The 18,872-nt window shown below is 44.0% G+C and overlaps 1 protein-coding gene across 3 annotated transcripts in view; it reads left to right on the forward strand.

Annotated features, from left to right (window-relative positions):
• RGS20 (regulator of G protein signaling 20) overlaps nucleotides 1-18,420 on the forward strand; it is a 34,029-nt gene extending 15,609 nt beyond the window's left edge. For 2 of the 3 annotated variants that reach the window (XM_062501701.1, XM_062501708.1), the window contains 4 exons: nucleotides 11,686-11,834; nucleotides 15,855-15,941; nucleotides 16,782-17,016; nucleotides 18,232-18,420. In XM_062501701.1, coding sequence (XP_062357685.1) covers nucleotides 11,686-11,834; nucleotides 15,855-15,941; nucleotides 16,782-17,016; nucleotides 18,232-18,420 — 660 coding nt within the window. Of the gene's footprint in view, nucleotides 1-2,791; nucleotides 2,891-11,685; nucleotides 11,835-15,854; nucleotides 15,942-16,781; nucleotides 17,017-18,231 lie in introns of those variants that run through there. The other variant, XM_062501717.1, reaches the window with a different exon arrangement.
• Nucleotides 18,421-18,872: the final 452 nt, after the last annotated feature.

Consider the following 18,872-nt stretch of genomic DNA (forward strand, 5'->3'; position numbering starts at 1 on the left):
ACATCAGTTCTGTACTTTCTGCCACAACCAAAAGGGCAGAGATTTGCAGAAGGGCTCCTTGCCACCAAGCAGGAGGAATACTGAGCAGGGTTGTGGGTGGGAATCTAATTCTAATTTTTCTGCTCTCCTGGGAACATTGTCCAGTTTCTGCTGTAGTTCACCTCTCCTATCAGACCTAGGGGAACTTTCTGCTGCTAAGCAACAGCAAGCTCTCCTTCTGTGTAGGAATGGCAGCTTTCCCCTCTGGTTCCAGCTCTAACGAGCACCTTCCCTGGCATCAATGGCGCCACAGCCATGTTCTCCCATTGCTGTTCCTTTGGCCTTCTAGGGCAGCAGCATCACTGAGGGAAGGGATTTCTTCACACTGTGTGTGAAGATTTCAGTTCCCCTCTGTCTCTTTGATGTCCGGTTGTAGGCCAGAAATAGTGACAGTGTTTTGGCATGGACTAAACTTTTGATGAAATAATGAAGCCCCAAATAAAAACAGGTAGAAATCATTGCTAGACAAAAGGGAAGCAGAGTGATGATTATAGTCTGTTCCTGCTCAGGGTCCATGCTCCATCAAGGTGGCTCCTTCTCTGCGGGACAAAGGCACTCAGCAAAGTCACGCTGCCCTGAGGCCCGCAGATCAGGACGGGCCCGCCGAGCTACCCGGGCACGGCGGGAGGCGGCGGGGCAGGATCAGGACCCTGGACAGGTCCGGGCGGCAATGGTTCTGTTCCACTCCCCGCCGCAGCCGCAGCCGACTGCGGTTGGCTTTTCGGATGGGGATTTTTTAGGGAGCGCTCTTCGGATGGTTGGTTGTAAGTGGCCAAATTCGTCCTCGTGCTCCTCTGGCACTATGGCCAGCTCCGAACCCCAATGGGCACTGGCTGGGTACGAGAGCCCTCACCTCCAGCCCTCACCTGAAGGACCGGCTTAAGAAAAGTTAAGACGTAGTGCACATGGAGGCAAGAGAGGGTGCGAGGGCAGCAGGGTGTGGGCTCACGGCTGCCGCCGCTCCAACCCTCATCTTAGCACTCTGGGGCCCTGCTGGATGTGCTAGGCCCCTGCCTGCCCCCTCGGTGACGCTCACTTTGTGTTTCTCTCTCTTTCTCTTCCCGCCCCGTCCCTCCGCTCCCACACCTCCCCCGCTCGCCGCAGATTCCGAGGCCTGCCAGGCCCCTCGCCTCGCTGTCAGTTCTGCTCTCCAGCCCTTTCCTGCGGCCGCAGCTCCCTGCCCGCCGGCCTGGCCCGCTCTTCGTCTCGGCGCCCCGTCGAGACGCCCCGGAGCCCCGCTTCTGTCCCGCGGGCTTGGCGGCGCTGCTGGCCGGGAGCGGGGCGCCCGCCCGCTGCCCGCTCGCCGCCCTGCTGCGGGGCCGCTGGGCTGAGCCTCCGCCGGCCCCCGCCCCGGCCCCGCCGCCGCCCAGCCGCCTCCCCCCGGAGCGCCGGAGATGCCCGGCGTGCCACGGAGCCGCGCCGCCGCAGCCCCGCGCTGCCCCCGAGCCTCCCGGCGCCGTGAGTACCGCTCCTGGGGCCGCGTCCACCCCTTTCTTCTCCTCCTCCTCCTCCTCCTCCTCCTCCTCCTCCTCCTACTTCCCGTACCAGGGAAGCCGCTGTCCGCCCACGTGCCCTCAGCCGGCACCGGCGTGGGAGTCTCGGGAGCGCAGGGCGAGCTCCGCGGCAAAGCCCCCGGGCGCCGCAGCGAACCGCGCTGGTTCCATTTGCCATCCCCAGCGCCCCCGGGTCCGCTGGCTCCAGCAAGGCGGTTCCTGCTGCCGCGCTGCTCCGCGCCCGGGAGTAGCGCGGGCGGGAAGGGAACAGCCCCGACGACAACCGGGTGCCCAGCTCTGGGAACAGGGAACGCGCAGAGCGTTCACGCTCCGGATCAGTCTTGGTTTCACGGGAAGACAGCGTCGGTGTGCCCGGGAACGGCGGAGGCACTAGCAAGCCGCAGTCATCCCGTTAACCCTTGTCCCGGCAGACGGCTGCCCGGGGGGCGGAGGTGGCGGATCATTATCGGTGAGAGAATCCCCTAAACGTGGCGATGTTCCTAAGGGCGGCTCTGAGGAGAGGGGGTGAGCGCCCAGCGCGGCGGTCCCCGGCACACGCCTTGCACGGAGCCGCGCTGCGCGGCTGCCGCAGCCGTGTCACACCTGCCCAGCTGAACGGGAGAGCGAGCCCGAGAGAACCCGGCGCGGCGAGCCCTGCGCCGCTGGAAGGCAGGAAGCGGCTAGGGGAGGGAAGACGTGTATCTTAACACGCAGTTGCTTAAAATGCGAGTATGTTCTAGCGCTAGGCTGGCAAGCCCGGCTCTCCTCTAAGGCATCTGTGAACACTGAAGCACCAGCACTGAGCCCCACGGCGGCACTGCCGCCTCTCCAAGCCCTTCCCACTCCCTCCCATCAGCGCGCACACAGACACAGACACAGACACACACACACACACACACACACACAGACACACATACAGACAAACACACATACACACACACTCTCTCCACTCACACGCTCTCACGCCGGTCTCTCCGGCATTTCTCCCTGCGGCGCCTGTCCCATGGCTCCCCCCGCACCCTCCCCTGTCCGCCGCCGCGGTGCGGGCATCGCTGCGTTAAATCCCGCTGCAAACCGGCCCTGAGCCGTAGTAGCCCCCGGCGTTCGCCTCGCCAGGGGCGACCCGGCGCCAGCCCACCCCGTCGGGCCGTGCCGGGGCAGGGAGCGCGGGCTGCCGGCCTCGCTACCTCCGGCTCCAGCCACGGCGAGCGAACCCACCCGCGACAGCACCGTGAGACGAGCCCGCGGCGGCTGGGCGCATGCGGGGGGCTGGCGAGCCGCCGTTCCCGGTCGCCCAGCCCGCCGGGACTGGAGGGGAAGGGTGCGAGGACGCCCGGCCGGGCCCCGCCGCCGACACCGTAAGTAGCGCTCGGTCCCGCTCGGCGGCAGTCGGGCACCGCATCCCGCTCTCCGAGCAAGCGCGGGCGCGTCCCCGGCAGCCTCGATCCCCGTGTCGCAGCGGGAGCCGCCCCGGGTGCAGCGGGACTGGACGGGACGGACGGGACGGGACGCGCTACCGGCGGTGACCCCCACGGCCGGGGCGGGACAGCGGCTGTGGCCGCCCTCCCCGGGAGGAATGGTAGGGACTCGGAGCAAAAGGCGTTTTCCCCGGTCTCCCAGAGGGTCGGGAGCTGCTCGCACTCTCACCGCCACGTCACTCCCCAAGGGCTCCCAGCGCAGAGCCCGGGTAGCACCCGGCTGACCTCGGTTCCGGGAGGGGGGTCAGGATCCCTCCCTGGGGCGGGATCGGACCCTGGGCCGCGCCAACTCCCTGGCCCCAGCGCAGGTAACACCTGGGCTCGGCCCCGCCAAGCACTCAGGGGCCTTTCTGCCTCTTCTCACGAGTGCGGTCAAAGATGAGGCAGCATCCCTGCCCCCACCCCACCGTGAAGAGGGTCCCGTGGGGCGGCTGTTCTGGGAGCGCGGGGCTCCCCTGCCAAGTTAGAGAGATAAGCAGCAACAGGCGAGTGCTTCGGTAGAGAGTGTTCCAGTCTGCCTCATCAAGCATCCTTAGAGAAGAGAAAGCTCTTCCTGCGCTCTGTCATTAGGTAATGTCAGTGGGTAAGAAAAAAAGCACGTAACGAAAATTGGACACAAATACAGAAAGTGAAATAAGATTATCCTTGTACACTCCAGTAAGAGCCCACAGTAATTTAATAGCAGTTTAATTTTCTTGATGCAACCATTCGATTATTTAATTTTTGCTGTTGGAAAATGTAAAATGAAAACTTTTCATACGGCACTTGTCGCTATGACGTAATGGCAAGGAGTCTCCTTGTACCTCTGTTGCACAAACAGAATGCCAGCATCGAATTCAGTGCTCTGCAGAGCTATGGGCTGTGAAGTAGCTACACCACTGCTGTGTTACAGGACAAGAAGCAGTAAACACCAGTTTGACTAAATGGAACACTGAAATCATTATCCGCTAGGAGATTCCTAGTTGTGGTTCCTAAAATTAGGAGCATCTCTCTAAATTCAGAGCCAACTGAACATAATACTAGCACTACGTTTTATAAAATGCTCAAAGGTGAGAGAACAGTTACTTTATTTCCTTTTTTTTTTAGTTTTTTTTTTTTTTATTAATCTATTCCTCACGTCAATACTTACTTCAATAGCTTTACTCTGGATCCCAAATAATCATGGAAGCAACGCCTAAGCTGTTATACACCTCTCTACCCCTTACTTAGAATAGTGAATATATTTCAGAGTAAGCAGTGATGTCTGAGGACAGACCTTAAAGTACCAGGAAGGAGTTTTCAGGCTGTAGGGTGCCTGTGTCTCTTGGAGGTCAGGTCAAGTGTTGATGAACTTGAAGCATATAAGCAACAGAAATTAATCCTATCGTTTTGTCACTAAGAAAAGTGACAAAGGAGACAGCAAGCCTTAGAAATACTCTGGAGATAATGGCATTCAGAAGTAAAAGAATTCTTAGCTGTAGGTCCTTTACTGCTCACTTGCTGTTCTCAAAACTTGCCAAAGCCAGGTGAAACAAAGAAGCCCAAAAAGTGTTATGGCCAAAGTGAATGTGCGCTGAGGCAAATTCTGACCTTCCTTCAGTATTAAATTGGCTTTGGTATACTACTCTTCCTGGCTGACACTGCCGGCTGGCACTACAGCCGAGCTCACCAGGCAGAGGGTTGTTACCACAGTGCCTGCCCTGCAGAACAGCCAGGTGCCAGCGTAGTACAATCCGAAGTGAATTGCGACAATCGGAATCAATAGGAAACAGTGTGTGAATCACTGTTTAATGCACTCCAGGGTGAGTCATCCCGATTCAAACCAGCTTTCAGACCAGTACAATGTCAGTCAGCTTCTCACACAGTTCAATGTGAGTCAGATCTCAGCACCGAGTACAATGTGAAATGAGTCACTGACTAATACAGCGCCATGTGCCTCCAGTACCCGGTGCGAGTTGTCAGAGCTTCTGTGTGATATGAGTCACTTCATAGTACAGTAAAACGGGCTTTTTGGAGGCCATTCATAATTAAGCACAATGCAACCAAGCACTCAGGAGGAGATAATGGGAGTGAGCAGAGTAAACTGCTACAGGCACCAGTTTCACTGCATAGTAGAGGTTTGTAAAAATATTAGGATGAATGACTTTTTAAATGTCATTGTTTCTTAAAATAAGCTGCATAAAAATAACTAGAAGCAGGTACTTTCTCTGATATTAGAGCCAGTAAAGGCAGGATTGAAGCGGTAAAGTGGTGAAGTGGTAAAAATCCCAGCACTGGAGAAGCTTGTGGGGTTTTATGTTGGTTTTTCTTCTGAGAGAGCTGATCAGTCAGTGTGACGGACATGCATCCACTGAGGTCGATCCCAGCTGCCACAGAAGACAAGGCAAGGGATTCTGACAGCTTGTGCCGTACAGAGGAGTAGATCATGACACTGATTTAACTTAATTGCAGTTTGCAGTGACCTAGTTTGTGAAGGACTTAGCATGGGATGAAGTTATAGCCATACTTACATTCATCCTGCTTCACTGTCATAGCATACATATAATCAGCTGGACAGAAAGAATAGGTTGTTTTTGTTGCTTTTTCTATGCAACTGGTAAAGAATTCCCACGTCTTTCCCTTATTACAAGAGAAATAATGACTGTGACCCTGCTAATTACATGTTAGAGCAACATTTTCAATTAAGTCTCTTGTGATAAAATCCAAACTAAAGAAATTCCTTATACAGAGGAGATATAGGGCATCTCTCTCAAACAAACAAACAAAGACAAGCAAACAAAACCCCACAAAGATCCCATTAAAGCCCCAAGTAACTAGGTTTCTAACAGGAAAAGTCAGATTTTACTCAGAGAAAGACTTAAGTGCAGGAAGCTTTTGCAGAGAGCGGCCTCATGTGGAGGCAAACTGGGCAGAACTGAAGACCAAAGGAAAACCAGCAGAAGACATCTAAGGCATTGGTAGAAAAATACCTGTTGCAGGTGACATGATCAAAGCACCATTGCCAGTTACTATATGGGTGTGATACCCTTTCAGCCATTCCTTTTGAAATGTAAAGCAATGCTTTAAGCTGGGTAGATGAACTCAACTCCTCTGAGCTGCTGCTCCTCTGGAAAAATAAATTAAGTAGAACAAGCAGAGATACTCAGTTTCTGGACATTTGATATGAAAGTGTCCCAGAGCTGTTAGTTACAGGATAACACTTTCACTTGCAACTTCATCCACTGAAGCCTTTAACAGACTTGGGCACAGCAAGTGCCCAATACACAATAAACACTAGTTTATTCCATGTGCTGCCAGTCTCCTTTCTGCTAACCTCTGTCTCGCAGTCACAAATCCTCAACCATTTCAACCACCCTACTACAACATGCCAAATCTCCAATAATGCAAGATAACTTTCAAGGAGCTCTTGCTCTTAACCTACTAAGTGGGCAATCTGACAACTATGCCTAAAGCATGTGCATATGTGTGGGTGAGTTCATTAACATATATTAGAATTCTTCTTTGTCTAAAATAGCACACTGCTTGATGTAGAAAGCCTGCTTGTCACATTTGTCAATGAAAAGGAAGAAGCACGAGCATCAAGTTTCCTGTTCATATTTCAGTTGACAGTGAACTGCCACAGGCTTCAGTGGGAGTTTGTTGCAGCCCCAAATATATCTGAATTGTTAAAAAATAGATTTAGAGATTTATTTGGAACTTGACCCCAGTTGCAAGCCTCTTATGACATTAGTAGATAAGAACAGAATCTCTTCCAACTCACTGGTTATCATTACTGGGAGGATCGAAAGTCAAAGCAGCAACTGTGAGAGTTACATAACTTCACCTAAAGCTTGCTGACACCAAGAGGTGGCTTTCATTGCTTTAGTGGAGTTTGGATCAGGCTTGAAGTATTTACTGTAAAATAACTGGACTATATGATCCACATCTCTGCCCTCACTCCAAGTGGCTGACAGCTGGTATTCCAGCACAGGGCTTCCCAGGCCGTGGAGTTACTGGGGAAGCTTTATGCTGTGGCCATGCAAATCAGCTCTGAGGACAAGTTAAAGGCTTCTGTACAAGGAGGAAACATTATGTCTCAGAAATTAAGTTTAAGCAGTAGAATCTTTGCACTCTGAGCTGAAAAAATGTCATTGTGTTTTAGCATAAAGTGAGGATAAAAGTATAAAGTTTGATCTACAATCTTCTGCATATTCCTGAGTTTGAGGCTCTCTTCTTTATTTGGTTGAGGTTTCGTTTTATTTTTTAAATTGACATTTGTGGCTTAGATTTTAAATGTTTCTCCTTTGGGAATCCTATTTCCTGGTAGCCCACCTTTCTGCTGAGAAATTAGCAAATACTATAAATGTTACAACTAAGCCAAATATCACTTGAGGTGTTTTTAACCAGGGAAATAATTTTCACTCCTGACCTTTACACTCCTTTGTGTTTATAAGGTTACATAGAGAAATGCTTCATAATCTGAATGTCAGATAGGTATGCTTTGGAGTAGAAAAGGTATGACAGACATTCTTATTTCACCACCTCAACATTATTCTTAAGGCATACACTGGTTTTGCTACTATTATCAAAACTAGCATCTCAGATGCTTGCTTAAATCCTTGGACTTTTTTAAAATTACTTATTAGCATTCAATAATATGAGGACACGCTTTTTAATATGATTCATAGATGCTATCTAGCAGTATAAGAAGCAAGAACATGTGGCATTAATTTTCCTCTATTTTTGTTTCATTGCTCTTTAGGGACAATTTTATAATGGACTAAATTTGTTGTTATCATTACATAGAGAAGGACAACTCTTTCCTTGGGAGATCCTGCACCTAGGCATCTGCAGAGATGCTACATTAGACTTACTTGAAATAATGAACCAACCGGAGACAAGCTGATCACCTCAACTCCTACTCCTTGTTCTCATTTAAGTATTTGACTAACTGGCACTCTCCATGTGGAATTTGGATGGTTCTGTAGATTACTCTAGGCAGGACCCACTGTGACTAGACAATTATGTTCCAGTGTGCTGATTAATATCCAGGGTGGAGGATATCCAGAAACTCCAAAGATAGAAAATAAACCAAATTCTGCACAGACTGCACATAGCCAGAGGAGATTTTTAAATGGCCAGTCACTTGTCGATAGTCAGAAGAAACTTCCTGCAGATGCAGAAATGATCATGCAGGATAGATTCATGTACACACTTTAGGGAGGTACAAAAAGTTTTGTAGCTCCAGACAATCACCAGGGATGGATCATATGTGTGCTGGAGCAGTCCCAAAGCCAATGAGAAATCTACATATAGGATCTGAGCAGTAATGCACGTCCCAGAGCCTCATGTGGTCCAGCCAACACCACCACTATGAGGACCTGTGCAACAGAACCCCTTCTTGCCATCTAGATACTGACTTTTCCATTCGAGAATTTGATTCCTCACAGTGACTCAATATTAGCAAAATTAGACCCTACTAACTATTTATGTTATACACAGCAACTGGCTAAAACCATACCCAGTCTCAGTATAAACAGAGCATGAGACATTAAGGGTTGAAGTCCTTTGGTTAGAGGTATCTTACATCATTCCATCAGTATCCTAAAAGTATTTTTTTGATTCCTCCAAACATGTACAGGACAGCAGTCCATCTCCAGTTTTCTGTGTTTTCTTCTCTAACCCATTTTCATACAAGGTACATTCCTGCTCCAGGTGGTGGGGATAGAGAAGGCAGACTCCAGTTCTCAAAGTGCAGAGAACATCCAGTACAGAGGGTTTTCATGCAATTTTTTCATTCCATTCATTTCATTCATTTTTTCATAGTACCTTCAGAGAGGTCTGGAAATCTGATGTCCCAACAATTAACAACTGTAAAATAACATTAATAGAAAACCTTTTCACTACGAGGTCTAAAAACACCCTCTCCTTTTTGCCCTGAAGGAGCCTGAAGTAGTCTACTGAAGGCAAAATAATAACCACCTCGATTCCCACAGATCCACAAATCAATCAAGAAATTACTTAAATTGTTGCTAATGTGGGCTGTACTATAAAGGAGCAAGAAATTTTGTTAATTCCTACAAATAATATTCACTGGAGTAATTGATAAATCTCCTACCCATTCCTGCACACAGCACAACTGAAAACCAGCCTGACAAGGCTCATTACACAGCTCTGTTGGTTGCAGCAAGAAGCAGTGAAGAGTGATGGAAAACTTCCATGTCCTACAGCAAAATTCTGGGTATATTAGAAGCAGCAGAAAGATACCTACATACATAAAATAAAGCTCTTCTGAAGCTAGGTAAACAGTGCTGAGATAGGTCACTTACTGTTTGTTCTGTGAACCTGACAAGCCTGACACCGTTGTGTCCTATGGGACTTAATACTGTGTGCACCAAAGGAGTTTCTACAACTCTGTAATAACCTGCACCACTGCTCAGCTATCTACCTTGCCATCCTATAACCTTGACCCTGGATCATATTTAGCCCAGGCTAGCTCATTATTAGTGTGAATTATAGATATGAATGTGTGACCATAAAATATCTCAGAAAGTAAGAGTGGATGTATCAGGCTATATAAACAGCATATGTCTGAATCCAAGTTACATTTTTCTAAACAATAATAATTGTTTACTGTCCAAAGCAGCCTGAAATATTCTTAGATAGATGATCCTTCCAAAAATGGAGAGCTTTCACTCTCTAATTGAAAGGTTAAAATGTTCCATGTAAAAAAGTATAGGTATCTGGAAGGAAATTAATACTTATTCATTCCATTCATGTGAATCTGAAGCTGATAGAAAGAAATCTGAATCTAAAAATGCATTCTACATTTTAGTTAGCCTTCCACATTTTGAAACAAGAAAGGTTGGGAAGGGGCAGCTGGAAGCCATGTTCTTTTTCTGATTTTCTGTTTCTGGTCATTTAGGCATTGCTTGTCAGATCGGGCCTTTGGAGTTTCAAAATGGGTTATAGATTCTATCTATATTGTTGTTCTTGTATTTTATTCCTCCTGCTATACAGGTGCTTCTTCTGCTACCGTGTCATGCACTTGTCTCTTGGGAGAGTGGGTGGTTCTCACAAATATAAAAACTATTAAGCTTTACAAGACGGAAATAAATTCAACATTAAAAAACCACAGTAGCCAAAGTGCAGCAAAATGTAATGCTGCACTCTGCTACAATAACATTCTTCTCCTGACACTTCTGTCGGGTCCATGACACCACCTGTACATTCCCCCACAAGTTAAAACAACAACATTTCCTAAACCTGGATGAACATTTTAGACAGGAAAGCAAGTTTTAACCCCCAAGTATTTATCTAGATTCAAGTCTGATATTACAGATTTTAAAAAAGAACTCAAAATTGGTAGAAGTTAATTTTAATTTCCCTACAATTTTCATGGCCTCAAAAGAAGTTTTAGCAATCTGAAGCAAACCTACACACAAAGGGATCTCATGACACAGAGGATGACAAGCTATGTATCCAAAAATCAAATACAAATAAAATTAAGAAAGCCACACTCATCTTTGTACAAGCTAGTATTTAATCTCTCAAAGACATCTGCCACTTACATACGGCACAACTTTCAGCATAACAGGGAGAGCACTATTAAGTGCTGTAGAGCAAATGTGATGCTCAGAGATAGGTCAGAAACAAACAGGGACTTCAAGAAGACTTGTCATTTCATCAACACCACTTATCTGCACAATCTGCAAAATGCAGTCTCCAAAAAATCTTCCTACAACTGTGCAAAAAAATCCAACCAGTGCATCCACCAAAAATTGTCTCACACTGTCTTCAGTTGGGGGCCTCAGTGAAACCATGTAATTATTATCATCTAGTTTTGTGTTTCTTCCCCGTCCTCACAGAAACACAGAGAAAAACGTTTTTAAAAACTGTGGCAGTCAGATCCTTATTGGAGAAATGAGCACTGGCCCTTCCCCTTTTCCTACAAAGGGAATCAGCAGGTTTGAGACATAGTTAATGCTTATCAAAGGCCAGATTTTCATGAGAGCTCAGGTGTCTCACACAAGTATCATGAAGGCTGTGAATTGGCTAATCAGGTGAAAGAGAGAAAGGGAAGGGAAGGGAAGGGAAGGGAAGGGAAGGGAAGGGAAGGGAAGGGAAGGGAAGGGAAAGGAAAGGAAAGGAAAGGAAAGGAAAGGAAAGGAAAGGAAAGGAAAGGAAAGGAAAGGAAAGGAAAGGAAAGGAAAGGAAAGGAAAGGAAAGGAAAGGAAAGGAAAGGAAAGGAAAGGAAAGGAAAGGAAAGGAAAGGAAAGGAAAGGAAAAAGGGAAAGGAAACCCTAACTACTTCCGTTTTGTACCTTTTTTTTAGGCTGGCCTTGAAGTCAAAACCTCAAGAAACCCTTTTCAACCCCTAGGCTTATATATACCTCTCTGCCAAGAGCTCTAGCTCTCCAAGACCCCTCACTGGTATCTTTTGTTCTCTGCATCACCACTCCCTTCTCATTGTATTCCCAGGCACGTGAAGAATTCATTAGCCCTTTGCCTTCCATCACAGCACTTAAATGAGTGAATCTTCCAAAGGATTCACCTTGAACACCTTAGAACTTCCATGGGGGGAAAATCAGTGATTTAGCTTTTCAGTTCCTTTGAGGCTGTGGCCTTCAGCACTTCTGGGTAAGAGTTTTAAAGCAAACAAAAAATGAAATAAGAGAGAGGTGTTTCTTACTTCCCCCTTCCTTTGTTGCTTGCAGCCCATGGGATCAGAGAGGACGGAGGTACGCAAACGGCAGATGGCTACGACCCCGGAGACCCCAGGTGCTGCACAGGCTCAGCTCAGCACAGGAAATCGAGGGTCCAATGCCTGCTGCTTTTGTTGGTGCTGTTGCTGCAGCTGCTCCTGGTAACCCCTCTCATTTAAGCCTCTAGGGAACACATAGCTCCTGCACAGGACATCAGTCAAAGAAAGCACTTGTGTAATTCTGCAGGTCTGGGACACAAAGAGATAGCTGTGCTCTACTACTAGACACAACCTTCTACTCCAGTGTCCTCCTTCTCTCCCCTGCATTTGAAATAACAGATTTTTAAAAGAATTATGTGTACAGTATCTCTATTGTTCTTTTTCTGCCAATACTCTGTAATGTCTGTTTTGTGCTGGACAGGGTATCCTCAGCACTGAGCATCACCAAGGCTCCCACTAAAAACTAAAAACAATACCAGAATATGTGACAGCTTTAGATTTAGGCCTTGACAAGCAGCCCCAAAGGTGTTGAATGGAGTTAGAAGGTGGAAAGATTTGTAGGTCAGAAAATTAATAACCAGGTGCCCAGCACTCTTCTTTTCTCCTGAAGGTAACTGGATCTATTGTCATTAACTAATACTGCTAACTCATGGCACCTGCAAATTGTATGAAGATAATCACTGGGACCAGAAACTTTAAACATTGTGTGTATTTGCTGAAGAGCTAAGCATAAAAAATTCAGAAAAACTCCCATTACAAAATTCCCATTTCTGTTAAGGAAGAAAATTTATCAATCAAAGAAAAAAAAAATAAAGGAATCACTTGATTCCTTAAATCAACAATGTGTTCACTTTCCTTGCAGCTCCTCCAGATCCAAGTGATTTCATTCCAAACTGAAATAAATCTTCCCATACTCAAAAGCCCTGTATCTGTTTAGGGCAAAATGTTACTTAGTGGATGAAAGTAGAACTTGCATTCAAATAAACAAAGTCTTAAACAGCCATAGAGTTCAGCCAAAACACTGGCAGCATGGGGAATACTTGGAAATTCACTATCCACCACATAAACACTTCAGAGCAAGCAAACCTGGCACTGAGGTGATAGGAATTGGTCATAAATAACCTCAAAGCCTGGGCTAGGAATCTGTTCCACTAAACAACTATTGTTGTTTTCCAAAAGTGCCTTGTGGGAAATGCTCTGGAGATCACCATTAAGGCAAGGGAAGAACAGACTAATTGTTTCCTTGCTATTGGTACTCAGCTCATCAGAAGCCAAGACATACAAAATTCTGCCCTCCCTTATAGAAATACTGAATATTTTGCAAGGACAAAATGCTGCTTGGAGGTTTGGGTTTTGGTTTTTTTTTTTTTATTGTTAGATGCCAAGAACTCTGGCTCTGATCCTACCAAGCTTTTCAACAGGTGCTTAGAGGTAAACCAAGAATTTAGAGAGACATTAACACTCTGCCTGTACAGCATCAGTTTGCTGTCAGTAGCAAATAGGTTTGATACCTATTGCAACTATGTTAAAACATTCCATAGAAATTCCAGTGCCACTTCAACAGCTGTCCAGTGCAATTGCAAGTGGCTCAGTCCACAGCTGCATTACACAAAAATGGTTTTCCATTAAAGGAAAAGATAAGACACATCTACTAAGTCATGGTATGTAAAATTTGCATTTTACCTTTTAAATTGTTGATAAAGTGCCTTTTTTTTTTTTTCCTCCATTTTACCTGATATTTTCCAGGACGCTCCTTTTCTGTGCATCTCACTATTCAAGCAATTCAAAGAAAGCAATTTACTCAATAGGGTTTGTGAAATTTCATGAGGCTTAAAATTCCTATTTGCATTTCAGAATCATCTGGGAAACAAATACAGGCTCAGAAACAGAGCAGCTTGTTTCAGCTTTAAAATAATTTCTGATTTTTTAAAAAACAATTGTTTTCTAGTAGCAAGAAATGCAAAACAAACCGTAATTAAGCTATTTATATTCCCCATTCATAGACCATTTCCTCAAAATAGCCTAAGCTCTTGGAACAGAAAAATTATGAATAGGAATAAAAATAACAGTCTCTGTGAGTCATGCAGCTGAGCTGCTGAACATCCAATATTCAGCATATTCTTAATAGTAGATTTAGAATGAACTGAAATGAGTCTCTCAGCTGGATGCTCAGAGCCTGTGTTCATTCCTACAGTCAAACCCAAGCCTCCAGCCTGTTACTCTTACAGATCCCAAGAGGATACTGTATTGCTCTAGTCTCTTTATTGTTTACTTGTACATTTCTAGGGAAAGAGCCTGCCTGTAAGTAATTTTCTGAAGCATGGCATGTTCTTTTAGGGAAGCTTTTGTTATTTCTTTGGTCTTTTTCCTTTTCTGTGCATTATCCTATGAAATCTGTATTCCTTTCTATTGGATCTGTTGGCTCCCCTCAATCCAAAAATAGCTCTGACAAGACTATCACTTCCTGTCTGTGTGTAAGGAATACATATCACTTTACATATTAAAAAAAGGCCAGAACCACTAGTAAAAAGGTTAATAAAGGCTTGAGACTCGTATAGCCTAACACAATAAAGAACTAGCATTACTACTTACTTTTTTCTCTTTTGTTTTTTTCTGAAAAGATGAGATAGTTCATTGGCTTGAACATATGGTTCAGAGGCTGATGGAAAAAAAGCATTTGCAGTATCTGCTCTCCATCTTAGCAATACAAAAGCTTTCCTGTCTTCAACACATGGACTGCTGTGGCAAAGAGAAAAGCAGGTCTCTGCAGACTACAGAGACTCTAAGAAAAGCAGGTCTCTATGCAGACTACTAACAGTAGACAAAGTCAGAGAAGGAGATGCCCAGTAAATAATAAGGCTGCAAATAAGACTTGGCCAAGAGTTTAGAATGCAAAACAGGCAGAAAAATCCACTGGTTTAACAAAAAACCTTCCTAGAGATAAATGTGATTGTTAGGGATTAAGGCAGCAAAACTTGGAACATTAGCATGAAAGAAAGGTAAGATACAAATGAAGAAATTAAGTTTGGTATTTCCCTACAAGTTATAGCAACTGTGTTGCCTTGTTTCAGCTCGAGGGCCTGTTTCATATAAAAAACAGGTTATTCACTGGGACCTTTTCTTCTTGACATATTTTAAGCAGCTTTACAGATTATATGACTGCATGCCTATATGCACATAAGCTACCACAGCCTGGATGAACTGGAATGTAGTCCCCACTCCCCCAAAAAATTTATATTTTCAAATCCAGTTTCAAACAAAAATGAATCATCTACAACTACAAAAGAATTTTTTAAAAATTAGAGCTATCTTAACTAACATTTGATGAAAGAAGCAGGAGTTGACAGCTACCCTTCCACAGGACATCAAAAACTGTCAGTGAGCACTAGTGATTGCAGCAAACTTTGTAATGCTACAAAGAAGTGTTTCTATTCAGACATAGTCAAAATGATACTCAGCAATGATAGATCTGCTCTTTGTCCTCTAGACCTCATGTTTTGATGCATGTATTAGCAATTAACTAAGATGCAATCAATCACCACACAACCTGGCTATATCTACACCTGTACTCGGAAAGATGCTTACCCTTCCAACATCACATACAGAAGTCATTAGCTCACTTAAATCTTGTGTCCTGCTTCTGAACTCTGGATTTCCTGTAACATGTTATCACCACTCCAAACCAGAGTCTTGGCCCTCATTACAGCCGAGGAGAAAAAAAAAATGCAAACAAATCCAAACCCACCTGCCTTGAAATCTAACTCACATAAAACCAGTGCATCAGGTCCAGCTTAAGTAAAAGCACTGCACTGAGCATACACAGTACAATGAAGAACAGATCTGGTATGTGACAAAGGGTATGCATGTATACATATATATCCTATATACATAGATAATATATTATTGGACCTAACAATCCTTTTGGGTCCCTTCAACTTGAGATATGTTGTGGAACTATGGTCCTTCTGTAGAAAATCTTTATTATAGAATATTAAACAGCTACACTCAAGGTTTATACACTTGTAAAATTAAGGTCAGAATGTAACTACGGGTAATGTGCCTAACATTAGCTTTTGTCCTTTTAGAGATTTTTTTGGTGTTAGTATAGAATGAAAAGTATCTGGTGCACGTTCAGCCTTTTTCTCTATAAAATTGCCTAAAATATTTTTTGCTACTTTGCAGTCTTACTGTTAGAAATCAAGAAGAAGAGAGAGCAAGGAGAACATCTCATGAACTCCAAGCAGAGGGCATTCCAAACTGTGAGGAAAGGTATGGTCTTTATTAGTTGTCTGTCTATCTAAAATGAAACAAACACAACAAACCATACTAAATAATTGCAGTGATTTACCTGAAATATGAAAATAACTATTATCTACTTTTAATTTACACTCAGTTTGCAAGTCACCTCTTTTTTTACCTTCTAACAAACCAAAGGTGTGATCTACAATTTTTTACTTTATTTACATGCAGCACGTAAGCACATCCCCACTCTCATGACAAATTAAAACCAGTATTGTAAACTGTCTCCCTTTCTCCTGAAATAATTTAAAAACACATCCTGTTCCCAACCAGCAAGTATGCAATGAGCTTAACCCGCAGTGTTCAGCCTTAAAAAAATAAAAAAGTGGAGCTTTGAACCTCCCAAAAGTCAGGCAACAGTTTCTTCAGAAATGCTCTAACAAGTAAATGCATCTGCAAAATAGTAACATACAGGTAGGTACCTTTCAGAGTATTTGAATCATTGCTTCTTTCTATGCATTTTCATTCAGGTTTTAACCATAATTCAACAAGAAATATTAGGGATAGAAAAAACGTCTAGCTGTTGCACAGGTACTACTTTGCTGCAATTATTCTGAGCAGTAAACTGCAATTTCTGCATCACGGCAGAGGCAATCACCTGCATCAGAGCTTTTGATAAGTACACTTTCCAAAAACATCTTATAAATGTGTTTACAAGAGTTTGCACTTGGGTAGTTTCAGCGAGGAATCAGAACCCCATGAACCTTACAATTTTGTTCCATTGTGATGGCAGATGCCTCCTGCCAGCTGCAAACAGTTTGAGTAACAATCATTCATTTCTCTCTTCTTTTGCTCTTCTTCCTCCTAAAGCCCTGCTCCCACTCTTGAAGAAGTAAATGCTTGGGCTCAATCATTTGACAAGTTGATGCTTACTCCAGCTGGCAGAAATGCTTTTCGTGAATTTCTACGAACAGAATTCAGCGAGGAAAACATGCTTTTCTGGATGGCCTGTGAGGAACTAAAACAAGAATCCAACAAAAGTGTCATTGAAGAAAAAGCAAGACTAATTTATGAAGATTATATTTCTATCCTTTCTCCAAAAGAGGTATACTGCTTTCCCTAATATATTCTTTGATGTTTCTTTGCACAGTTAGTTCTAACAGTGTGTTTAAAGCTACAGCAATACTCAGAGAGAACGTCCCCCTCCCCACCCCAACCATTCCACTGCCATCAAGTAGATATTTAGGGGAAGAAGGCACCCATCTTTAAGGTGAGATGCTCAAAACTACTTTCACTGGTTGTAAGGAAGCTCTTCCTATGTCACCCTGGCATGCTGATGTGGAATTTTTAGTTTGAGGCACCAATACATGGCTGATCACATTATCCTTGCTCAACTCAAATTGTATTTGTTGGACAAATCAGTTCCTTTTTTTGTTACACTCGGAAGAGGGTGTATGCGTCTCTCCAAAAGCACAGTAACCACAAATAAAGTGTTACTTTCAAAGCACAAATTTCTCAAAGAGCAGCTGACAAAATATGGCAGAGAACAAACACAATGACTTCCCCAAATTTTTCAAAACCACGTGTCACACTGCTGTTAGCAAATATGTCAAGTTTCAAAGACACCACAGTACAGTTTCAATACAATCCTGCCAAGCAGGCTGGAATTTTAATTCTTCCAACATCCTTGCAAAATTGCAATTTAGTTTCTTTTGGTGCCAACTATACTTATGTACTTATAAAAATGCTGTTTAAATCTACCTAGTCTGTTCCTGCAATACTAATATCTCTCTAAAAGGACACTAGGGTATGTTGTATGGAACCATTATACAGCTGTACCTGTGGTTCACATCAATTCACTCTGCTTTTTAACAGCAATTTGATTAAGCAACAGCTTCCCAGGTTACATTGTCCACCTGCGTCATACTCTTACTCCAAATTCAGCCTCTTTACAACAGCACTAACTCTCCAGGAAATGAACTGTCACAAAAAATTAATGCTCTCTACTACAGGGCAGGAAGTTGGTCTGGAAATAACCCATTGGTCTTAGTAATAATGGGATTGCAGACAGACTTGTTCAAATAAGGTACCTCAATGAGGACATTTCTCTACCCATACTCAAGATATTACTCCATTCAAATTTTAACAGAATCATTTTTTGCATAAGTATATTTAGCAATTTTTACAGTCTTGGAGGACATCAGCTGAAATGCTTAAAAAAGATCGCTTTTTCAACTGATAAAGCAAAACTAAGACCCCACCTGTACTATTCACCACTATTATTTACATGTTTACATATTATTTCTATTTTAATACACAGGTCAGTCTGGACTCCAGAGTAAGAGAAGTTATTAACCGAAATATGCTGGAACCCTCACAGCACACCTTTGATGATGCACAGCTTCAAATTTATACCTTAATGCACAGAGACTCTTACCCACGGTTTATGAACTCTGCTATTTATAAGGACTTGCTTCAGTCCTTGTCTGAAAAATCCATTGAAGCATAGAATTTTTTCTTAAATGTATCTATTTTAAAACAGATGGGACTCCGGGCTACAGAAATCCACAGGGAATTTAGAATTAATCAGATATTTACCTGAAAATAACTCAGGCAAGTTTTACTACAGACTGAATAATTTAAATCCGCACAAAGCTCTCACACAATCAGCTAAGTACAGTTTCTGATTGAATTCAGTATTACTTTGCAAAAGGAAATGAAGAGAATGAAGAAACGTTCAAAAATGCAGTATTTTTTCAAACAGCAGACAATTCAGACACAGAGCTATTACAGCTTATGTCTGAGGTGCAAATACCAACTGAGCATGAAACTAAAACTGATTTTTAAGTGGAGTGTTAAAATTTTCTTGAAAACCAAATCAGTTTTCCCATCCACACTGTGACCAAAGTAAAAATATTACTGTCAATACTGTGTTACTCTAGGTAGTGCCATCACACCTGG

This window comes from Cinclus cinclus, chromosome 1, assembly GCF_963662255.1.
Source record: "Cinclus cinclus chromosome 1, bCinCin1.1, whole genome shotgun sequence".
Classification (NCBI taxonomy): Eukaryota; Metazoa; Chordata; class Aves; order Passeriformes; family Cinclidae; genus Cinclus; species Cinclus cinclus.